The sequence below is a fragment of the Myotis lucifugus genome, unplaced genomic scaffold, assembly GCF_000147115.1.
Source record: "Myotis lucifugus unplaced genomic scaffold, Myoluc2.0 scaffold_178, whole genome shotgun sequence".
NCBI classification, from domain to species: Eukaryota; Metazoa; Chordata; class Mammalia; order Chiroptera; family Vespertilionidae; genus Myotis; species Myotis lucifugus.
Genome location: NW_005871226.1, coordinates 476,421 through 500,316, shown reverse-complemented (window position 1 = coordinate 500,316; position 23,896 = coordinate 476,421). Strand labels below are relative to the sequence as shown.

Here is a 23,896-nt window from a genome sequence, read left to right as displayed (position 1 = left end):
CATATCTTATAGCTGTTTACATGCCAGACTGCTAATCCAGAAAAACCGAACCCAATTATATCACCCTTGCCTAGCCATGGTGCTTTACCACAGCCCAGTCCACAGTATGCCGTCATTCTTCTTTTTCTTTATTTCTTTCATCTGCAATGGTACCTTAAAGTTACTAGCACTTGCATGTCTGTCCTTGCTACTGAGAAGATGGTTTTGCTGTCTGTTTTTTACTTTAAAGATTTTTTTATTGACTTTTAGACAGAGGGGAAGGGGGGGAAGGGGGGAAAGGAGGGAGGGAGAGGGAGAGGGAGAGGGAGAGGGAGAGGGGGAGGGGGAGGGGGAGGGGGAGGGGGAGGGGGAGGGCAACATTGATCGACCTGCCTCCTGCATGCCCTCTACTGGGGATTAAGCCCGAAACCTTTCAGTGGACAGGACAATACCCAACCAACTGAGCCATACAGGCCAGGACTACCGTCTGTTTTTTTTCTTTATACCCAACTCAGTTCCCTCTACAGCTTATTGTGGGCTGGGGCTGCTTCTCTTCATCTTTGTATTCCCAGCACCTTTCACAATGCCTGCCTATGCTAGGTCTCAGTAAGTATCTGATAAACGAATTTGTTCAATGTCTGTAGAACAACCCAAGGTATCTATATATATAAAAGCCTAATATGCAAAGTGTCCCCTCAGGAGTTCGACTGACCAGAAGTTCGATCACTCGCTATGATGTGCGCTGACCACCAAGGGGCAGCACGGAATGAAGGAAGGCCCCAGCCAGCAGCCAGCAGCTGGGGAAGGGAGGCCCCGGCTGGCAGCCGCTAGGGACCCTATCCGTGCACGAATTTCGTGCACTGGGCCTCTAATAAATACATAAATAAAACAAAATCCTGTTCATTTCTTTAGAGCATTTGGGGAAATATCTTAGATACTTCATTACTGGCAATTTAAAAATCCTTAATAACCCCTACCATCAGCCTGCGGACTGAAGGGTTCAATTCCAGTCAAGGGCACATACCTTGGTTGCAAGCTCCCGGCCCTGGTTGGAGGCATGTGGGAGGCAACCAATCGATGTGTCTCCCTCACATTGGTGCTTCTGTCTCTCCCTCTCCATTCCACTCTCTCTAAAAATCAATGGAAAAAATATCCTCGGGTGAGGATTTAAAAAAATCAATAAAAACACATTTTAAAAAAATCCTCAACCATAAATGTGTTCTATGTTCATTATAAAAGATTTGGGGAAATTAAGTAGAAAAATAAATACCACTGATAGTTAAAGTTTTCGGACTCTCAAAGAAAAAAAGTCAATTTTAGTAAACTTTCTTGCCTTTTATATCTGTGATCATTCACTACCCCCTTTATACATAATAATGAGCTTATTTTAAAACACAGGATTATTGGCCCTGGATGAGGGGCTCAGTTGGTTGGAACGCTGTCCTCTTCACCAAAAAGTTGCAATCTGATTTCCGGTGGGGTGCATACAGGAGGCAACCAATCGATGTTTCTCTCACATTGATGTTTCTCTCCCTAAAAATCAATAAAAAAATAAAAAACATATCCTTGGGTAAAGATTAGTAAAGTGGTGGATCAAATAAATGCCACAGACCAGTGCTTTTATTCGTGGGCCCACTAGGAGCCAGGGGTGGCCTTGGGGTGAGCCCCTCTCTTCAGTTAATCCTAAATAAGGATCATTTACATAGATTCTACTGGTTTTTAGGGCTCTGGAGGATAGAATAAGTTTCTACTTTATTTTATTATTTATTCTCTTTTTTCCCCTCTTTGTCTTTTTTAAAATTGAATTTTATTTTTAAATTGATTTTTAGAGAAAGGGGAAGGGAAAAGGAGAGAGAGAAACATCAATTGGCTGCTTCCTGCACGTCCCCTACTGGGGATCAATCCCACAACCTGGGCATGTGCCCTGACCGGGAATCCAACTGGCAACCTTTCGATGCACAGGAGAATGCCCAGCCAACTGAGCCACACTGCCCAGAGCTAGAATGAATTTTTCTTTTTCTTTCTTTCTTTCTTTTTTTTTTTTTAATATCTTTTTATTGATTTCAGGGAGGCAGGGAGAGGGAGAGAGAGATAGTAACATCAATGATGAGAGAAAATCATTGATCGGCTGCCTCCTGCACGCCCCCTACTGGGGATCGAGCCTGCAACCCTGGCATGTGCCCTTGACTGGAATCGAATCCAGGACCCTTCAGTCCGCAGACCGACGCTCTATCCACTGAGCCAAACTAGCTGGGGCTAGAATGAATTTTTCTACCACAGTTCCCTCCCAACATGCCTTTACACAGTTATTAGGACTGAAGATTGGGGCTTTTGAATTATTAGAACTGCTAAGATCCAAACGGGCTTGAGAGTAACAGAGTATATGAGCTAGAATCACACAATGACAAGAAAAAAATACTGTGGACGCTCGAACAACACAGGTTTGAACTACACAGGTTACTCATATGGGCCTGTTTTTCATTAAATATACAGTCAGTCCTCTGTATTCCCAGGTTTCACATCCGTGAATTCAACCAACCACGGACTGAAAACAGTATTTTTAATCTGTGGTTGGAAATCCATGGCGATTCCTGGAACCAATCCCCTGAACGTAGCAAGAGATGACTGAAGTGCTTGGAGAGTCAAAAGTTATACATGGACTTTCGACTGTGAGGGGGGTCAGGGCCCCAACCCCTGTGTTCAAGGGTCAACTGTACTATGGTCCCACACCTAACAGCTTTAAGATATTTTAGATCTTAGTTTAGGCAAAGAGGCATAACAGAGAAGAAAAGGGGCAGACTGGAAGGAGGTCCCCAGGGATACAGAGTTGGGAAACTATCAAGAAAGTCCCTTCTTAAAACAGGACAGGGAGTTGGTCAACAGTGAAAGCAAATGGGGGACCTGCTGTGGCCAACTAATGGGGACAACTACCCAAGGTGGTTACAGATGGTCAGAACCAAAAAGAGTTACGTTAGCACTGTAGAGTGAGTTTCAAGGTGACACAGCTATTGTAGGGAAGCAGGTATGGTGTGCTGAGAGAAAACAAGCCTGGTAAAATTTTAGGATTTAAAGAATAAAGAGAAGCCACATTAAGACAATTACAGATGTTGAACTGATGGCAGGAACTTATCCTACTCAGCCAGGTGAAGGCTACAGGATTTATTTAATTGAGCCCTCCATGTGGACAGAACAACACAAACAAGGAAGCAGGTGGACTTAAAGCCAGCTACTTGAGAGAAAAGGGGAACAACGGAGGTAAATGGAACTCCAGGGTGCTTCCTGTGGCTGTGAGGTGGGAGACGGCAGAGAGCTGTTACTGAGGTAGCACTAGTTCAAAGGCTGAGTTAAGCTGCTGGAAGGCAAGGTTTTGGGGGAGAAGGTACAGGCTTTGGAATATTTAAAAAGAGAAACTTCAGTGTACAAATCTATTGAAAATGACTCTCCTCTAGGCAAAAGGGCAGGGACTCCCTGCCTTCCTCAGGAGGTATGACATGGCCTGAGGAATCCGGACCAGGGCTAGCAGTGGCTATACCCATTGTGGCCCAGGCTAAAGATGCTGGATCTGTTGATAAGAAGAGCCCTGCCTGCCTGTGGAGGTGGGAGGAGAGTATGCACAAAGCTAGGCTGTGGGTAGGGAGGACAAACTGTATTCAGGAGAAGAGAGGGTGTGAGTTGTCTGAAAACTGAATGCAAGCTCAGACCACACTGCTCTTCCAGTCCTGAGAGAAGCTCCTGATTGCTCAGATACCAACTGGCTGGGCAATACTGCCTAGAGATGGCTCTTTGGGCAGTTTAAGTTAAAGAAAAGGTCCAAACATACCTCATAACCCCCTCCCCACCCCACCAGCTTTCATGTGTCCTCTGTCTCCTACAGTCCAGGACCTTTTTGTGCTCACCTGGCCTCTCTCCTCCAGTTCTGTCAGCATCACGATAGAGCAGGATTTCCACTCCCAGATCATTCGCCAGAAGTCCTCAATTGTGTGGAGAAGAGGGCCCTGGCTGGCGATGTAGGAGTCCTTCTGCCGGTAGCCCTGTACGGGCCATGTCAATGGTAGCAGTGAGGTGGTTTAATCAGGGAGGGGCTAGGGGGAAGAGGCTACTAGGAAGGGATGGGGCTGCTTGGAGGCAAACCCATTTTAGGCAGAGATCCCTTTTGGCCAAGGACCAAACTCTGTCTGATAAGCTGGTCTTTTTCTATGAGGGTGAGGGAAAGAGGGAGAAGCGGGCCCTGGTTGGCGATGTCTTTTTGCCGGCAGGAATGGGAAAGATCAGAGGTTTTCAGCTTTTGGCTGTGGTTTGTGTTGTGAACTTTTCCCTCCAGTTATTACCCTGGTATAACCCCTGCTTCCCCCCATCTTCTGCTCTCTGGGACCTGACAGATCTAGAGTAGGGATCAGTTCTGAACTGATGATTGATTCAAAGATAACTTTCCCAACACCTGGGGGATGAGGGGAATGCAAGGCCCAGATGAATCTCCATGGAGTGTTGGGAGCTCTGGGGACACAGATAGCACTTACGTCAATGAAGGATGCGTTCACGTAGTCTGTGTTCTCCTCACCCCTCTTAACTGGAATGATCACTCTGTTGAACTCATCTGTAGGAAGGAGAGCAGATTGTGGTTCCTCAATATCACTTGTCCTCTCCTCCCTCTCCTTCCATCTTTCCTCCCCACCCCAGGCTCTGGGCAGATATATCCTAGCTGGGCAATAACATGTTTGTTCTCTGACCAGGAGGGAGAATCCCTTTGGCTTTCATGCTCTTTTATTTTTGAAGCCATTAAAGAACTGAGGGCAACGAGAGGCAATGCCATAATTCTTGTCTCCAAAGTGATCATTAGTACCTGAGAAGTGGAAAAGGTATAGGGGAAGGGTTGGAGGTGAAGGCTTTGGGGGTGGGGAGAGGGCTCTTACATGGAATGATCTGTAAAACCCGGTTCTTCTTCATGTTGGCTGGAAGGTTTCCAGTCCGCATCTTGTCATTCTGGATTTTGATTGATGTTAATTTCTGAATTGGGAAGGGGAGGGAAAACATTACTGATCCCAGTAACTGAACTTGACAAGATTATGCCTGTCACTGAATCTGTGTCTCCAAGCCATTCTGGCTGCATAAACCTCCTCACCATAACCCTGACCTTCATTTCCACATGTCTTTGTTGGAACACTTTCTTCTGTCTTTAAGCTCAGTCAACAAGTCAAAAAAGTGTTTGGGAAACTGCCTTCCTTCCAGGCTCCTGTGGACCCTTCTGGATTCCCTTGGGCTGGAACTTAATGATCATGGAGCAAAGATCTTAGCCTGACAGGAGGTCCACCTTCCCTCTCCCTGCTGTTCCCCCAAGGCTGTCTTTGACTCTTTAGAAAACCTTATTCAAATATATACCACTTTCTGACTCGGGTGAGGACTAACAATAACAACAAAAAATACCATTGCTGCTTTAGCCATGTGGCTCAGTTGGTTGGAGCGTCATCCCTTGCAGGTTGGCTTCCTGGACAGGACACACACCTAGGCTGTGGGTATGATCCCCAGTCGGGGTGTGTACAGGAGGCAACTGGTAGATGTTTCTCTCACATCGATGTTTTTCTCCCCCCCCGCCCCTTTCTTTCTTTAAATTCAATAATCATATCCTCGGTGAGGATAAAAAAAAAATTACCATTGCCTGTTACCCCCAAAACAAACCAAGTGATTCTAATGTGCAGGATGGGTTGAGAATGACCAGGGTATGAGCAAAGGGCCAGAGACCCACCTCCTTAACCACTCACATACCTTGTAAGTGTTTTCATCATTTGTTGGTAAATCTACAAGGGGTCAAGCATCCCACATTTCCCAAATCACATGAATCCTTCAATCTGAAAAGGTGGTTCAGGTCCAACTCACCTTAAACTCCTCCTCTAATCCATTATTACTGGTCCCTGGGATTTTGTTGTAAATTTTCTGCAGATGTGTTTCTAGAGAGGTCACTTCCAGTTCTGTATCTCCATAGAGATAATGCTCCAGAAGGGCTTGGTATATGAAGACGTACTGCATCTGAAACCGGATGGTACCCGAGTTCTGAGTTACACACAACACTATCCCTATGGTGGCAGACCTACCCCCTCCGACCCCCACTTCCCTCCAGTCCACTTCTCCTTTGATCCTAGCAGGGATAAAACAATTCACTCTAACTGTCCCAATTCAGTGACACAGGACTTGAAATTTATGAGTCACCCTGGGGTGCTGAGCTTGGGAGGGAGGGTCCTACTCTGGCACCCTTCTGGAGTGAAAGCCTGGAGAGAAAAACAAATCCAACTCCTGCCTATTCTGAGAGCAAAGATTTGATAGTCTGAAGGGACTATCAAAATCTGGCGACACACAAAACCTGTGCCAGCCTGCCTCCCAGCATTGTGCCCCATACCCTAACCACAGAGTTGATCTCAACAGTAAGGATAAGCTGGATATAGCTGAACTGTGTCACAATCCTGCAGGGACTAGCTCTTTCAGCTGCTGCATGCCTGCTTCCCTCAGGACCTGTTCCTTATCCTGTGCAAATGAGCCCAGTGCAAATGACACCTGCCTTCCCAATTCCCCTAGGTACAACGCCCTCTGTGCTCCACGTCTCTCTTAATACACAATTTACCAGGGCCCTTCATCACACTGTATGATGATCATTCACAATAACCTGGGAGACTGAGTAATCCATGGGGTGGCAGATATTTTGGTCCCGGCATGCCCCCACCTTGCTTCACCTGCAAATCACTCACATCTGTTTGCACCATCTGGCAGCGCTGTGCCCGGATCCGGCTCACAAAGCCATACACGTCCACCTTCCGCTCTGTATGCATCATGTCCAGCATGGCATCGATGACAACAAAGGTACCTGTCCGCCCTACACCCGCACTGTAGCCAGAGAGTAGGAGTGTTACAGGCATGGCCTACATGCCTTGTGGTAGCATGTAAGGAGGGGGCAGCACAGGCCAGGGCTCTTTCTTTAAGCCTCTAAATTCTAATTCTGAATGAGGTAGAGCTGGGACTCTCAGGGAACCAACAAACCCCACTGTACCTTGAACTCCTTACCTCTAGGGTTAGAGAACCTTTACACTTAGAGGGGCCTGAAGGCTCCCAGTGCACAAGGCAGCAATCAACCTAGTTTCCTGGCTTCACAGCAGTGGTCTCCCCCCCACCCCGATCTTGGAGGACTGCCCTTCCCTTTTTCCTCGAGTAATCTCTAACCAGCACCAGAGAGGAGTCTCTCTGCTACCCTAGGGACCCTAACAGCTCATCTGCGTTATGCCGGCCTCCTCAGCCAGGGCCTGTGCTTTCCCTTGGGAACAGAGTGTGGTATGAGTGGGAAGCCAAGGGTCAGGCCACACTGACCTGCAATGGACCACGATGGCCCCTGCATATTGAGGGTTACAGGCCTTCACCTTCTTAAGAAACTTGAGCATACCGATGGGGGTGAAAGGCACCCCAAAGTCTGGCCAGCTGGTAAAGTGGAATTGAGTGATGAGGCGCTGTGGCTTTCTGTTGGTCATGTCGCCCACCTGTGAAGTGAGGAAATCCTGTGTGTTGGCCCTGATACCCTGGGGTAGGTGGGGCAGCCCCAGTGAAGGGAAGGTGAGGCTTAGGGGCCAGGGCCAGCTGTGGCTGTTAGTGACAATAGGGAAGTGAGGGTGTACCCAAGAAAGTTTTAACAATGAACAGATAATCATCCCAGGAACCTCACTGGGTAAACTATTACTATTTTTCTCAGTCTACATATATGGAATGTAAAACTCAAGGTAAATGACCTGGTCAAGGTCTCAGAACTAGTAAATGGCAAGGTCAGTACTAAAATGCAGGTCTCCTGACTCTTGGTAAGCTCTCTTTTCATAGCACTACACTGCCCTCAGATCAAGGCGACCTCTGTTTAAGCCTCCAGGGTCACTCTGGAGGGCCAGGAGCAGGGTTTATCACATACTTGATGTTAGGAGCCATTGGAATAAAAAAGAAAAAGCGAGTCAAGTACCCAGAAGATTAACCACCTCCTGTTGCAATTGACTCATACTAAGATGATAAAACTCCATCTCAACAATCATGTTTCTCGCCTTAGCCGGTTTGGCTCGGTGGATAGAGTGTCAGCCTGCGGACTGAAAGGTCCCAGGTTCAATTCAGGTCAAGGGCATGTACCTTGGTTGCGGGCACATCCCCAGTAGGGGGTGTGCAGGAGGCAGCTGATAGATGTATCTCTCTCATCGATGTTTCTAACTCTCTATCTCTCTTCCTTCCTCTCTGTAAAAAATCAATAAAATATATTTAAAAAAATAATAATCATGTTTCTCCCAGTCATGAAAATGCTCCTTAGTTTTCACAAAAGAAGTTCCCTGGGAGCCAGATCTCTGGTTTCAGAGTCCAAACACAACACACAATCAGCTTTCCTGACCACCCCGAGGAAAAAAGGGAGATAACACAACCTATTCTGTCCTCTTAATGGTCAGCAGATCCAAAGCAAGAGCCAAGAAAAGGAGGTAGAAAACAGTACCTGCTGAATGCAGAACTTTCGCACTGTGTAGTCCACCAGGACGGTCACATCTTCTACGGACACACGGATATTCCCATAGGTCCAGCAGCCTTGATCTGGCCAGTACTGGGCACACTTACACTGGAAAGGAACAAACATGCATCCCCTGACCTTAAACCTCCCGCCCTTGGTAGATGGAAAGGGCCGGAAAGGAAAGGACCACAATAGCCAAGACTGAAGTCCTGGGAAAGTCCTATGGCCTGTTTTCTCACCTCAGACAACTACCTACTTATTTGTTTTATCTGCTCTTTTTGCAAGTTCCTCAATTTTCATCCTGTTTAGCATAGTCTCTTAACTTATGCACATATACTTCTTGTTCTTTCCCATTCCCATTATTCCGTCAGTTCAGGGCAAATTTGTCATACTCTAGAGGGGCGAGCTTGTCTTATTCCCTGGAATCAGCAACCTATGAGGAGGCCACCAGGGTGGATTGATGCAGACTGTAAACCTGTCACAAGAGGCCCAAGGTCTTCTCTGGTGTCTGGTCCTTGGACAGCTTTCAAGAGCCAGAGGTTTGGTTGTAAGAAATGAACCTAACACCCAGACCTAATGCTATCCTTCCCAAGCACTGTGGAGGTGCTGAACAGTACTCCAACACCCGTGTGGGGATCAAGGTGACTCAAGGGCCATCCTGGAGAAAAACTGTCATTGATGGGGATTCCTCCCTGGGGATTGATCTAGGACTCAGGACTGGGGCTGGCTGTGACCCAGTGATGGAGCTGGCCAGGTATGGACTTAGCGGTCAAAAATAAAAGGACCAGTCGGAAGACTGCCTCAAGGATCAGGCCAGGGCCTCAGATTCCCTTGCACTTGGTGCAGGGTCTCAGTTTCATATAGCTCCCTCTGCCGACCCAGGAGGAGTGACAGGAAACCACAGGAAGGAGGAACTAGAAAGCCAAAGAGAAAAAGCCCCTCTGTGGTGCTTTCTTGGCCAATGGCCCAAGTCTTTCTGCCAGGCTGTTTGGAACCAGGGTGAGTTGTCTGACTACCAGACACAGGGAACATGCCCTAGGCCAGTGGTCGGCAAACTCATTAGTCAACAGAACCAAATATCAACAGTACAACGATTGAAATTTCTTTTGAGAGCCAAATTTTTTAAACTTAAACTATATAGGTAGTTTGCTTCTTCTTTGTAGCCATGTCAAATAGGGCACCTAAAAAAATGTTTCATTTTATAATAATAAAGCCACCAACACAAAATAATTACAATTCTTAAATTGATGACAAAAATGCCTGTAGGATTTGCAGCTGGTTGGAAAAATACAGGTAACTTTATGCTTTGAGTAGGTACTTTTGTCACCCACATGCAATTTGCGGACGCGACTAGCACTAACCACTACACAACGAGACTGCTGACTGACTGGCTCACTCAACTCGTGCATGAATCGCGTGTGCCTCTCCCACGCTGCATATCCCGCGGGCCCGCCTGCGCCATGTCTCCCGTCACCCGACCGATGGACACCCCCCACTTCTTCTAACACCACTTCTTCAAAATAGACTCGCCCAGGCTGAAAACCGACTTCTGCGCATGGGCCATGAAGTTTCAATCGCACTGTATGTGCGTGCCCGCACGTGGTATTTTGTGGAAGAGCCACACTCAAGGGGCCAAAGAGCTGCATGTGGCTTGCGAGCTGTGGTTTGCCGACCACTGCCCTAGGCAACCCTTGGGATCATTGGAGGCCTTTGGGACACAGGAAAGTCTGGTAGGCATATTAGCCTGGGCTCTGTCTGCAAGAATGACTGGCAAGGAGCCACAAAGGGTGGACAGTCCAGACACAAACACAGCTCCAGCAAAGACCCTCTGCTGGTCACGCCTGTATCAGAGGCCCTCCTAACAAATTTTCCACTTACCTCTTTTCTCTCCTTCAGGTTGGTCACCATGACGATGGTGGCTGTGTTTTGTTCCCAGATCATCCTCCAAAAATCATTTACTGTTTCTTCTTTTGGTCCTAAAGCAGCCAATAGCAAAAATGAGAACCCATGGCAAGGGGAAGAAAGATGCTGGGAAATTTGAAACATTCATTCTTGACTTTGGAAGCCTGTGCCCACATATCTCCAGCTAAATATCTAATACATTGATCCACCCACCCACCTGCTAACTGAACATTCCCCATGTATCCACCAGGCACTTCACTAAAAAGTGAAGTGGGAGTGGGAGGCTGTCAAAATATAAAGAGAACATGAACAATGTCTCCCAAAGGTATATTGTTGACATTAGAAAGCATGACTATTCACTCAATATCACATTATGGGCCAGATAGTGAGCTAAGTGTTTTGTATCTCATTTACTTCTTTCCACCATGCTCTGAGGTAGGTGTCATCAGCCACAGAGGGGTTAGGTGACTTGCTCAGACTGGAATTTAAAATTTACTTCCCACACAGTCCTTCCCAGAAAGCCACTAGAAGATTTCCAAACAAAAATGAGGGAGCCAACAAAGAAAGAGAAAGAGATGGGATCTAACACAGAAGGGAGACTAAAGCTATCCAGAATGGCAAAAGAAAGAAGGTTCTTGAAGGATCCCAAGATAAAAAAATAAACTCCATGTATCTGAATTCTTGAGAGAATATATTTCTAGAGAAGAATTTTTTTTGTGGGGGGGAGTGGAGGGAGAATCAATGTTAGCTATATAAAAAAGTAAGTGAATAGGAAAAAAGGTTAATCATTAACTCTCAGAAAAGAGAAAACCAAAAATTGTACCAAAAAAATCATACATTATGTGCTTCAGTGGTAAATAATATTGGTATAGTAATAATGTAAACAACAAATGTTATCTTAACCTCAAATTGTAATTTAACTCTATTGGGAAGAGTGGGCAATGGAGGAAAAAGGAGACATATGTAATACTTTAAATAAAGAATTAAATTTAAAAAAAGAGTGGGGGAAAGAGACATGTATATGCATGTCTGTCTGATTGAGTGTGAGGTTGTTTGTAAGAGAATTAAATAAAGTATATCATCTACCCATAAGGAATCAACAGATAAAAACGGTTGCATTAGATTAAAAGAATAAGGGAGAAAGGGGGAAGAACATTATTTTTATAACCTTTGTAATAACTTTGACTTCCTTAAAATTTATATTCCCTTTGGTAAAAATGGAAAAAAAATTACAAAAAAAAAAAACAATGATAGAAGTGAACATATGCCAGAAAGATATACAGAAGAGTAATTGTTTCATTGCCTGGCAAGGTCAGGACAAATCTACTAGAGTAGGTGACATCTGAGTTATATGTTAGGGTAGATCAGTGGATGGGAGCTTAGAGAGGAAGCAGGGAGAACAGGCACTCCAGGCAGAGGTACAGGAGGCTGGCAGCAAGAAAGAGCACGAGATACCCAGGGATGTAATGAATTCAGTGAGGTAACTGTGTAGAGTGCATGGAGTGGTGGAAGATGGAGCTGGAAAGATAGGTAAGGTACAAGGCCTGTCCTATAGATAATGGAAAATCATGAGGATCCTGACAAAAGTTTTCCTCGAAAAAAGAACATTCTGGTGGAAAGAATGCAAGGAGCAAGGGTGAGGGGTAGAGGAATCAGTCGGTAGGCTACTGTAACAGAGCTGGAAGAAAAGATGGGAGTAAGGCAATGTGTCAGAGAAGAGAGATTTTGAAGATGGAAATAAGAGGACTAGTCATTAGACTAAGGGACAGGTAGAAGATCTGGATTATCCTAAACTGGTTTGGTTAATTGGGTAGATTACATTCCAGTCATGGTGATGGCCAACGAATACAGGAGGAAAGCAGTCTGGGGTCTAAGGAAGAGTCATGTTTTAGTTTCTGATATTAAATCTAAAGAGTATGTAGGGGTATCCAGGTGGAAGAGTACAAAACTAGTTTGAAAATGTGGCTTAGGAGAGGTCAAGAGAGGCAGCAGCCAGAGGTGAGTATTAGATGAACTGTCTCAAAGAGAATACAGAAAACAGAAGGGGTCAGACAGAGAATGCTGAGGACTCTCAGCATTATTCAGTTCAGATAGAATAAAAACCCTGGGAAGGAGATAAGAAGGAGCAGATGGAGAGGCAAAAGAACTGAGAGAAAATGGTGCCATGAAAGACAGAGATGGAGTTTCAAGGAAGCAGTCACCCACACATTTGGGAAGAAGCTACATTTAAGGGGCAGAATGAAGAATAAGAGCCAGGGAAAGAATATTTAGAAAAGTGAGAAAAATCAAGGTAACTGAACATCAGGAAATAACGGAGGAGTTTCAAGGAGTGTGAAGTACTGTGGAAAGGCTTAAGAGAACGGGAGTTTGAAAAAAAGTCAACCAGGAAGTCACAGGATTAATTCACAAATATTTTAGTGTCAACAAAGTCCTATGGCAAATAATGAGAGGAAAAGACTGCACATGGTTGTTGGTGCCAAAATCATCACTGAGAAGGTGTTAGCACAATTGGGCCTTAGAAGACAGATCTGAATTGACAGATGGCTACAGAGGAAGAGAAAGCAGGGCCTGGTTATGTAAAAGCCTGACCCCAGTGGGAGACGGTGAGGGTAAGGAGGATCTGAGGCTTTTCCTAACTCACTTTACCTCAATCTCTATTTTATGTCTAACAGAACTTTCTGTAATGGTGAAAATGTTTCATATCTGCACTACTATGTCACACCATGTGTGTATAGCCTTCTCCAGTCTTTTTATACATGTAGCTAGTGAGCCTTAAAATGTGACTACTATAATTGAAGAACTGAATTTAAAATTTTAATTAATTAAATTTTTACTTTTAAATGGCCACATGTGGCTATTGGCTACTGTATTAAAAGCATAGCCACTTACCAAAATTTATGCTTGTTTCCCTGTACATTGTCCTCCACTAACTTAAGGGTCCATGGTACTGGGTCCCTGCTCTGAGGTTCCTAGATCACTTATCTATACTAATAAAAGGGTAATATGCTAATTAGACCAGATAGACCAGACGTCTTCCGGACATCCTTCTGGACAAAGCTGCAGTGGCTGTGAGGGCCGACCCCTTGCTTGAATTTCGTGCATCCGGCCTCTAGTCTATTAATAATAGTGGAGCTCAGGCCCATGAGTGGCAGGGAGGAAATGAGCCAGCCTGGACCCTGGGAGGTGGCCAATCCTTTCTGGAGATTGATTACAAATTCAAATTCTGAGCAGCCTAACTAGAACCTCATGTTCCCAAAGGGTCACACCATGTGTGTATAGCCTTCTCCAGTCTTTTTATGCACACTTACAAAAGGACTTCTTTTAAATGACCCCTGGACACTAAGTCATCAAGTTCAAGGCCTTTAGTTATAAAATTGCAAGGTGGATTACATTTTTTTTCAGATAGTAATCTTTATAGAAAGGCTACTGCATTCAGATTAATCTATTTAGCATTTGGAAGAAATAACCCAAACCCACTATGAGCTCATGGATAAGCCTGAGTAAAAAATTATCATTACTTGCCCAGCCAGAGTGGCTCTATGGTTGAGCATTGACCTATAAACCAGGAGGTCACAGCTCGATTCCTGGTCAGTGTACATGCCCAGGTTGCAGGTTCAATTTCCAGTAGGGGGAAGGCAGGAGGCAGCTGATCAATGATTCTCTCTCATCACTGATATTTTTCTCTCTCTCTCTCTCTCTCCTTTCCTCCCTGAAATCAATAAAAAAATATTGTTTCAAAAATCATTACTTTACCTTGTGCAGCAATGAATTTGTTCTTTTCTTGGTAGCCCTGAGGGGAGAGGAGAGTGGGAAAGAAAAAGAAAGTGAAAACCAAAAATGGGTTGGAAATAATATTCTCCAGACTCCCAACCAGTTAACAAGGCCTCCCTGTGAAAAGGTCCAGGCAATTAATAAGAATTTCCATTCTAGAAATTTCCAAGGGATTAGCTTTAGATAGCAGGAATCAAAGATTACATGATCTAGGTAGTCTTCTCCAAGTAAATTATTAATGAAGAATATCCAAATACCAAATCCCAGGCTAGACCCTATTTCTGACGTGTCTCAGAGCCTTACAATCTGGTTCTTAGTGTTAATGGATAGGAACCCTCCAAGGCAGAAGCATATGTAGTGGTTCCAGGGATGAAGCTGGGCTCACACTTGGAAAGAAAATGGTTATTTTCTTGATGATGCTTTACCCTGGTGCAAAGACTTTCTGGGAATAACCTGTGGGTATGGCAGGTCAGCTCCCAGTGTTCTGGGTTCTCCACTACAGGCAGTGAGAAGAAGCAAAGGAGCACTGGGGTATAGCTAAGGAGCCTCTGAGAAACTGACAACTGGCAGTAACTGCTAAAGACCTATACACTCTTAGACATCTAAAGGTGAGTGAGGAGATTGGTTCCTTCTAAGACTCCAGGCTGGAACCCACTTGCCAACTCTGCCACTGCCTCTTTTGCCTCCCCTTGTGACCAATGTCAGGTTTGCTTTCAGACCTCTGTGTTCCCCACACCACAGGTCCTAGTCTCCACTGGCTGTTGCCACCACTTCCCTTCAAGATCCATCTGTGATCTTAGCTCTCTGCAAAAAGGGCTTGGTAATGGTTGCCAGGGATGGGAATGGGGTTTAACTGTATCTGGACAAGAAGTTTTTATTGAGGTAATTAAATGTTCTAAAACTAAGAGGCAATAACTAAAGGGTATAGGGTTCCTTTTTGGAGGTGATGAAAAGGTTGTAAAGTTGACTGGTGATGGCTGCATGTATCTGTGAATATACTAAAAACCACTGAATTGTACACTTTAAATGGGTAAAATTATGGTATATGAATTACATATAATAAAGTTGTTAAAACTATTCTTAATTAGGGTGATGGCAGGATGACTTGGTAAATTTTATAAAATTTACTGACTTCTACACTTTAAATAGACCAAATTTTTGTTATATAAACTATACTTCAATTAAGTTGGAGAGAAAAAGGGTTTGGTAAGTATAACTGGCAGCCTATAACAAATGGCCTTGATTTGCTTCAAAGGACACTGTCTACCCAAATACTCCAAGCCCAAGGCACATTTGCTCCCTCTTTCTCACTGATCTCTCATCTGCACTTAACCCTGCTGACCACCTGACATTTCCTCCACGCTTTACTTTTTGCCCTCTGAGGTGCTCTTCTCTCCCAGTCTCCTTTTATCTTACTCATGAGTGTCTCTTGCTCAATGTGTGTGTGGTAGAGGCTGGTGGGCCCCAGGGCCCAATCTTCTCCCTCTGAATAACTTCCAAGACCATGGCTTTGGAATATCTCCTCTGAGCTCCAGATGAATATGACCAACTGTGTGCTGGACATCCACATGGATCACTGTATTTTCTATAAGCTCTACTCTCGAAAATATACAATCAATCACCAAGTCCTGTTAAGTCTACCTCCAAAGTAGCTTTTATTTTGTTGCTTCCTCTTCAACCTTTCTACAGGCCCTCATCATCTATAACCTAATACTGTAACAGCCCCTAGTTGGCCCTCTTAAATCTATGTTGCACATAGTAACCTGAGTGACCAATATACAAATGTGGTCATGTCACTTCTTGTCTTTAATACCTTCGATACTACCCCATGGCCCAGAGAATTAATTAAAACCCTTAGCTGTACTGAAAAATTGCAGCTACTATAAGGTGTCTTATTCAACACCCAGTCTCACCCACTGCTATCCTGACTTTCTTACTACAGGGGCCAAGACACTAAAAGCTAAATTCCCTAGATTCATCCCTTGCAGTTTAGTTCTGCACAGACCTAGCAGATGCTCCCACATAAGACCAGGGGTAGAAGTGAGCGATGTGAGATAGTGATTGTGCTAGCAAGATTTGGTCTTTGGGCAAGCATGGCAGAAGCATCCAGATCTTCTGCAGAGCTTTCACTATGAGAGTTACAGGGTAGTTGGGTACCTCTGTGACTGCTCTATTCCTCACTGAGCAGCACCTTAGCTTGGTTCATTGGCTCTCCCACAGATTTTGTAAGTTATCCAGTATCTTATAATAAACCCCTTTTGCCTGGCCAACGTGGCTCAGTGGTTGAGCATCGACCTATGAACCAGGAGGTCACGGTTCAATTCCCGGTCAGGGCACATGCCCAGGTTACGGGCTCGATCCCCAGTGGTCTAGTGGGGGGGGGGGGGGGTGTGCAGGAGGCAGCTGATCAATAATTCTCTCTCGTCATTGATGCTTCTATCTCTCTCTCTCCCTCTCCCTTCCCCTCTGAAATAAATAAAAATAATGAAAATTTAAAAAAATTTGTTTTCAGTCACTTAAAAAATGGACTCCTCAGGGAAAACTTGAAATGACAAATACTCCTCTTAACATGAAGCTGGGAAGGACACAGTTCAAGATAATGATGAGAAAGCTTGAGTTCCTTACATTGATGAATGAAGCATTGATGTAATCGGAATCTGGAACTCCTTCAACTGGTGTCAGATGGACTCTAGAGTGATCATCTAGGAAAAAAAATTAATCTTTAAATATTTAGTTAATATTAAAATAGTTAAATCCAATTTTATTTCTCACTGGTCCTGACACAATCAGGCCAGATAAGACATTTGTGCCTATGTGTATAGAGACACAGATGTATAAAGATGTCACTGCAGCAACTATTTATAACAGCAAAAATTTGGACATATCTCAATCATCATTAGGGGACTAGTTAAATAAATTAAGATATGTCCACAGCTCTGGCCGGGATGGCTCAGTTGGTTGTGCACTGAAAGGTTGCCAGTTCGATTCTGGTCAGGGCACATGCTGGGTTTCAGACTTGATCCCTGGTAGGGGGCATGCAAGAGACAGCTGATCAATGTTTTGCTCTCACATTGATGTTTCTTTCCCCTTTTCTCTAAAAATCAATAAACTATTGTTACAGAAAAAAAAGATATGGAATAGTAAGCAGTTGATAAAGAGGAAAGTGAGTACTTTTGTTTCTCAACAGATGAATTGACAATATACACTGAGTGGCCAGATTATTATGACTACCCCATCAGTACTTCGTTGGGCCACCTTTTGCCTTCAATACTGCAGCAATTCTTCTTGGCATTGACTCCACAAGATGTTGAAAGGTGATGCGAGGAATCTGACACCATAGCTGATGAATAGCACTGTCCAGTTCTGTGAGATTTGATGATGTGGAACCAGTTGCCTGATGGCTCTTTTAATTTCATCCCACAAATGCTCAATTGGATTGAGATCTGGTGATTGTGGGGGCCACCTAAGCAAGGTAAAGGCTCCCTCATGTTCTTGAAACCACTCCTGCACAATACAAGCACCGTGGCATGGCGCATTGTCTTGTTGGAAGAAGCCATCTCCATTGGGATACACCATCAACATGATAGGATGAACTTGATCAGCAAGGATACTTAGGTATGTTGTGCTATTCAGACGTTTATAATGATCTGGCCCTCTAGCAACTTCAGCGCGTAATTATAGCTAATTTGCCTACAAATGTCAGGTGGTCATAATAATCTGGCCACTCAGTGTATATATATTGTTAAAAGAAAAAAGGTTGCCCTGGCTGATTTGGCTCAGTGGTCAGCATCGACCCAAGGACCAAAGGGTCTCGGGTTTGATTCCTGGTCAAGGGCAAGTACCTCAGCTGCAGGTTCCCCAGCCCCAGTAAGGGTAGGGCGGGGGAAAGGGGGCAACCAATTGATGTGTCTCTCTCATGTCGATGCTTCTTCCACTTTCTCTAGAAATCAAGAGAAAATATATCCTTGGGTGAGGATTTTTAAAAAAAAAGGGGGTCTGAACAATGTATACAATATACCAATTACATTACATATATATATATATATATATATATATATATATATATTACACATACATATATTCATACACAAATAGGAAGACATAATTACAGTATATATATAAATATATAGTGATCTCTAATATGTTTAGCACTCAAAAATATACCAGGTCTTTAAATAATAAATTATATAATTTGTACACACAAAAAAAGTCATTATAAAAACAAGACAAAGTTCAAATATTTTGTTCTCTTATCCCACTGGATTATGTATATCCCACATTCTGGAGACCCCTGGTCTAGAAAAATGTCTGTTAGGCTATATAGATCAACTGATGAGTAATGACTAACTCTGGGAAGGTTTATGAAGAGAACTCTGTATCATAATTTCTTTGCAATGAGCACTACAAAAAAAACACCCCATGAACAACCCACTGCTTATCTGGTCCTAGTGAAACTGCTCTCCCTAACCTCCTAGAAACTTTAGGCCTGCTCCAAAAAACTAGTCAAGCACCCCTACTGACTTTGTAAGCACCTGGGGTCGCCTTGGGAACCATAAAGGCAATTTTAGATTGAGAGAAGGCCTGACCTTACTCTCTTTACCAACCCTCCTATGATTAAACACAAGATTCTTTCCAGCCTCAGAAAAACTGGCTAGAGATGCAGTTTCAGGTTACATCCCTAGAAAGCCTACAAACACTCACAAGGCAAGATGTTTACATATCGATTTTTTTCCTTATTTTCCTCCTTGGAGGCAGCTTCACAGGTGGCCTGGATAGGACAAGCAGGAAGAGCCTGAAAGGTTAAGAGAAATTAGAGGAGTTACTAACAGGGATAAACACCAAACATGCAGACTGCTACACCAACTCCCGACCTGGCAGCAAGTTCTGCCTTTCCTTGGGGGAAAAAGATGGGCCCAAGGGAACACTTGCAGCCTAACACAGAGCGTGCTCCTTTTTCTAAAGTGCCTGCAAATTTCTTAGCGTTTACCACCAAGAATCCCCAGGAGCAGAATGCCCTTCCTGTTATTATGCAGCATGCTCTTTATATGGTTACTACGTGGTTAGGGGCCTGTTACAATGCTGGGTCAAAATGGACCACCCTGTTAATTGGAGTGGAGACATAAAGGGATGAGCCACTTCTCCTCATGCTAACCACAATGCAAAGATAAGATGCATCTCAGAATGAACCACACAGGAGTGCTCTGGACGGTTAGCTGAGTTAGGTCCTCTCTAGGGCCCTGACAAAGGAGCATGGCAACCCAGCCTCTAGCATCATGTAGCAAGGAAACAAGGACAGGCATTCACAGGGATTAGGCAGTTAGGAAGCAGAGGACCTGGTGAGGTGGCAGTAACTATGCAGCAATTCTAAAGGACATGTGTATTGGTAGGTATATGGATAAGCACAAATGGTTTCACACGAGACAGTCTGGATTGTCTGAACTTGAGCAAAACAGTTAAACGTTCTAGGCCCAAATGCCCTCATCTGTAAAATTGGGATGCTAATATCTGCCACATAAGGAATAAATAAAATAATCTGTCTGGCATAGAATAGGCATTTAATAAATTAATTTTAAAAAGGAGAGGGAAGCTAAGCCTTATTATTTGAACTGTTTTCTTTTGATATGTTCCATATATTCAAAACTAAGAAAGCAAAAAGGGAAACAGTTAAAAATTCCAACCTAGAAACCTTTCTAATAAGTGATTTGGAAATATGTTTTATAAGCCTTAAAAATAAAATTAAAAATATTCATACTCTTTGATCTAGCAACTCCACTTCTGAGAATCTAGCCTAAAGAAATAAAAATCTCTATGTTCAAATTATTTACTTCATTAAATGACCCAAAACTGAAAACAGCTTTAATATTCAGCAGTAGTGAAAGAGTTAAGTAAATTATGGTTCATGTATTATTTTTCACTTACTCCTTTAACAAATATATATATTGTATACCTCTCAGATACCGGGTTAGATACAGAGCAAACAGTGTTGAATCAATCATTTACACAGTTCTTGCTCTCATAGACAATACAAATTTGTGTGTGAAAGACGGACATTAAACAAATAAATATAAAATTATACACCACAATAAATGTAATGAAAGAACAAAATGCTATAAGAGAAAGTATACCCAAAATTAGAGGAAGGATGAGTGTGGAAAACAGTATTCTAGGCACAGTGATCAGCATCTGTGGTGACTCAGAGAGAGGAGAAGGCTTGGCTTGTGGGAAGAACTAAAAGGTCAGTGAGCATATTACATAGAAAGTGTGATTGGTGGGGATGGCAAGAAGTGGGAGGAGATGAGCTTGGTAAGGTTAATTCACACATTTCCAAATAGGTCCTTCAATAGAGAGCTTGAATTTTAAGTGCATGAGGAAACCATTCAAGGTTTTAAAGCTGCAATCCATGCCCTGACTGGTTTGGCTCAGTGGATAGAGCGTTGGCCTGCGGACTGAAGGGTCCCGGGTTCAATGTCGGTCAAGGGCATGTACCTTGGTTGCGGGCACATCCCCAGTAGGGGGTGTGCAGGAGGCAGCTGGTCGATGTTTCTCTCTCATTGATGTTTCTAACTCTTTATACCTCTCCCTTCCTCTCTGTAAAAAATCAATAAAAAAATATTTAAAAAAAAATAAAACTGCAATCCAATATACATGTTAAAGAATCACTCTATCTGATACATGGAAAATGGACTGGCAAACAAGAATAGAAACATGGAAAGATGAAGGTAAAAGGAAATAGATGCATTTGAGATACATTCTGGAGAAGAGTTACTAGATTGAGAGATGGACTGAAAGGAATTTAGATTGGGGAGAGAAAGAGACAGGAATAAAGGGTGACTCTTTGGTTTCTAATTTTGATAATAAAAAATATGATTAAATAAAGGAAATGCCAGCCTAAAAGGAACTAATTTTACCAGATGAAAGCAAGATCTCTAAGAAGGGAGCAAACATGTTTCCTGGGAACCATCAAGACAGTGATAAAGAGAAATTAAAGGATCCTAAGATAAAGGGAGTCAGATCTCATAGTCCATCTGCCTTCACTTACGATTTTCCGTTCAGAGTTAAAACCCTGGAGATTTTACAAGTTATTTTTATTTTTAAAAAAATATATTTTATTGATTTTTTACAGAGAGGAAGGGAGAGGGATAGAGAGTTAGAAACATTGATGAGAAACATCAATCAGCTGCCTCCTGCACACGCCCTGCTGGGGATGTGCCCGCAACCAAGGTACATGCCTTTGACCGGCACTGAACCGGGGACCCTTTAGTCCGCAGGCCAAAGCTCTATCCACTGAGCCAAACCAGTTAGGGCTACATGTTATTTTATTGAGAAGCAATTTCTTTAGACCTGGTGCTGCTAATACTTAAGTGGGGGGAGGTGGGAGGGAGGGAGAGTATCTTGAGCAGGACTCTTACACATGAACAGAGACCCTGCTTAAGACTGGAATTTCCCAATTCACCCAGATAGGCTAGATTTCCATGTTTCCACCCTGGTCAGAGCAAGATAAGATACAAGATTTTAAAGCCCCCACAACTAATTCAGAGGCATTACTTTCCCAGTACACGCCTTGTCTAAAATGATGTAGAACAAAGGTAGACAGCAAGACTTGAAAATAGTTCCCAGGGTCAGTAATAACCATGACCATAGTCCTATCAGCTAATAACCATGACCATAGTCCTATCAGCATCCCTAGCACCTCAGGTCATGATGAAGAAAAACTAGTTCTCCAGCCATGCTAAGTAAGGTTCCTAAAAGCAAAGTGAGGAAGAAACAGGAGCTATTGTTTGACAAGAGAAAAGGGCCTGCTCTAGAGAATATGGTGCTAGATGCAAAGGGTCAGGCTGAAGAGCCTATGTCAGGGATGAAAACAAGGAGAATCTTACTCCTTTTCCTTTCTACCCTGAAAAACCTAGCCCAGAGCTAGGAAGCAGCAGATAACCAGAAGGATTTAGGTATAAAATCTCTTGAAACACTAGGTGGCATCAAAGACCATTTCATCCCTTGCTTAAGCCTTCATTGGAAGCAAGATTAAGCCATTTTTAAAAAACATGTTTTTTAAAACATTGTTTTTCAATTTTTATATTTCTAAAAATACAAATATATCCATCACATATTTTAACTTACAAGTTCTCTTTGGTCTTTTCCCTCATCATATACTCCTCCTTCTCACAAATAAACTTAAAAATATTGTGTTTATCATTACCTTGCTTTAATTTATTTGTACCCCATATATCTTGTATCCTTAAACAGTATTTTTTATTATTCAGTCTACTTTTTGATAAAAATTGAATCATAATCAAGTGGTAATTTGTTTTTATTTTGTCCAATGTTATGTTCTGAAGACTCATCTAGGTTGTTTCATGTAGCCAAAGTTCATTCACTTTACTTTGTAGTGTTCCATTTTGAGTCCATACCAACATTTATTTACCCACTCTATTACTGACGAATACTGGGGTTGTTTACAGTGAACAATCCTACTTCAAACAAAAATTGGTATGTGTTTCTTCATGCACATGTGCAAGAGTTTTAGGTATGAACATAACTTTACCAGATAAGGCCAAATTGTTTTTCAGAGTAGTTGTAACAATTTACACTCCCATCAGCAATGTAGTGTTCCCAGTTGTTTTGTATACTCATCAACTTTTGCTATGGTCAGACTTTAAATGTAACAAATGTCAGTTTAATTTATACTTCTCCTGATTTATTAATGAAGTTGACCATCTTTCCACAGATGACTGGTCAACAGGGTTTCTTCTTCTGTGAACTACCTAGCAAGTATTTCCCCCTTTTCTCCTGGATTGCTTGTTTGTTTTCTTAATTTGTACGAGTTGTTTATATATTCTACTCATTCTTCATCAGTTATAAGTGTTACAGATATTTTTTGCCAAGTTTGTGGCCTGCCCTTTCATTTTTTATGGTATCTATTTATAAACAGAAGTTTTACATCATAATGTAGTCAAGTTGGTTAATCTTTCCCTTTATCAACATTTTAAGTCTTAAGAATCCTTTCCTACTGTGAGATTATATTTTCCTACATTCATTCATGTTTCATCATTCTGTCTGTTAGATTTCAGTGTGCACACTAACTGGGACTGATTTTTGTTTCTGGTATGAGACAAGAATTAATTTTCATTTATTACCCAATTGTTCCAGCATTATTTATTGTAAAGACCATCTTTTCATCTAACAAAACTACAACAGCATTTCAGTCATGAGTAGGCTTCCACTTACACACAAATCTGCTTTGGAGTTCTCTATTTTATTCCACTGATCAATCCATCTATCCCAGTACCAATACGTTACTGTCTTACTAGATTTTATAATACTCTTTACATCTGGTAAGGCAGATCTCCTCACCTTGTTCTTCTTCTTCAGGAATGTCTTGGCTATTCTTGAATCTTTTCTCCTCCATATAAATTTTAGAATCAGCTTGTCAAGTTCCACAAAAAACCTGTTGGGATTTTTATTGGAATTGCATTGAATCTACATATCAGTTTGGGGAGAATTGACATCTTTACAATATTGAGCCTTTAATTTAGGCTTTTTCTTTAATGTCTTCAAACATTTAAATATTTTCTCTAAAGATTTTGTAAATATTTTGTTAAATTTATTCTTAGGTACTTTATATTTTAAATGCTACAGCAAATGGCCATCTTTTAAAAATTAGTATTAGATTCTGACTGTGGCTTATGCAAAGAAATGCATTAATTTTTAATGCTGTTTTTGTATCTATCAATCTTACTAAAA

At 42.7% G+C, this 23,896-nt stretch overlaps 1 protein-coding gene across 8 annotated transcripts in view; it reads right to left on the bottom strand.

Moving 5' to 3' along the window:
• PTPRA (protein tyrosine phosphatase, receptor type A) overlaps positions 1 to 23,896 on the bottom strand; it is a 128,725-nt gene that overhangs the window by 7,081 nt on the left and 97,748 nt on the right. For 5 of the 8 annotated variants that reach the window (XM_006096393.3, XM_006096389.3, XM_006096392.3 and 2 more), the window contains 11 exons: positions 18,857 to 18,947; positions 16,781 to 16,857; positions 14,138 to 14,174; positions 10,361 to 10,458; positions 8,471 to 8,590; positions 7,327 to 7,493; positions 6,714 to 6,849; positions 5,851 to 6,000; positions 4,890 to 4,983; positions 4,497 to 4,573; positions 3,876 to 4,010 (listed from right to left, as the gene is read on the bottom strand). In XM_006096393.3, the coding sequence (XP_006096455.1) occupies positions 3,876 to 4,010; positions 4,497 to 4,573; positions 4,890 to 4,983; positions 5,851 to 6,000; positions 6,714 to 6,849; positions 7,327 to 7,493; positions 8,471 to 8,590; positions 10,361 to 10,458; positions 14,138 to 14,174; positions 16,781 to 16,857; positions 18,857 to 18,947 (1,182 nt within the window). Of the gene's footprint in view, positions 1 to 3,875; positions 4,011 to 4,496; positions 4,574 to 4,889; positions 4,984 to 5,850; positions 6,001 to 6,713; positions 6,850 to 7,326; positions 7,494 to 8,470; positions 8,591 to 10,360; positions 10,459 to 14,137; positions 14,175 to 16,780; positions 16,858 to 18,856; positions 18,948 to 23,506; positions 23,601 to 23,896 lie in introns of all 8 variants that reach the window. The other 3 variants (XM_023760314.1, XM_023760315.1, XM_023760316.1) reach the window with 1 other exon arrangement.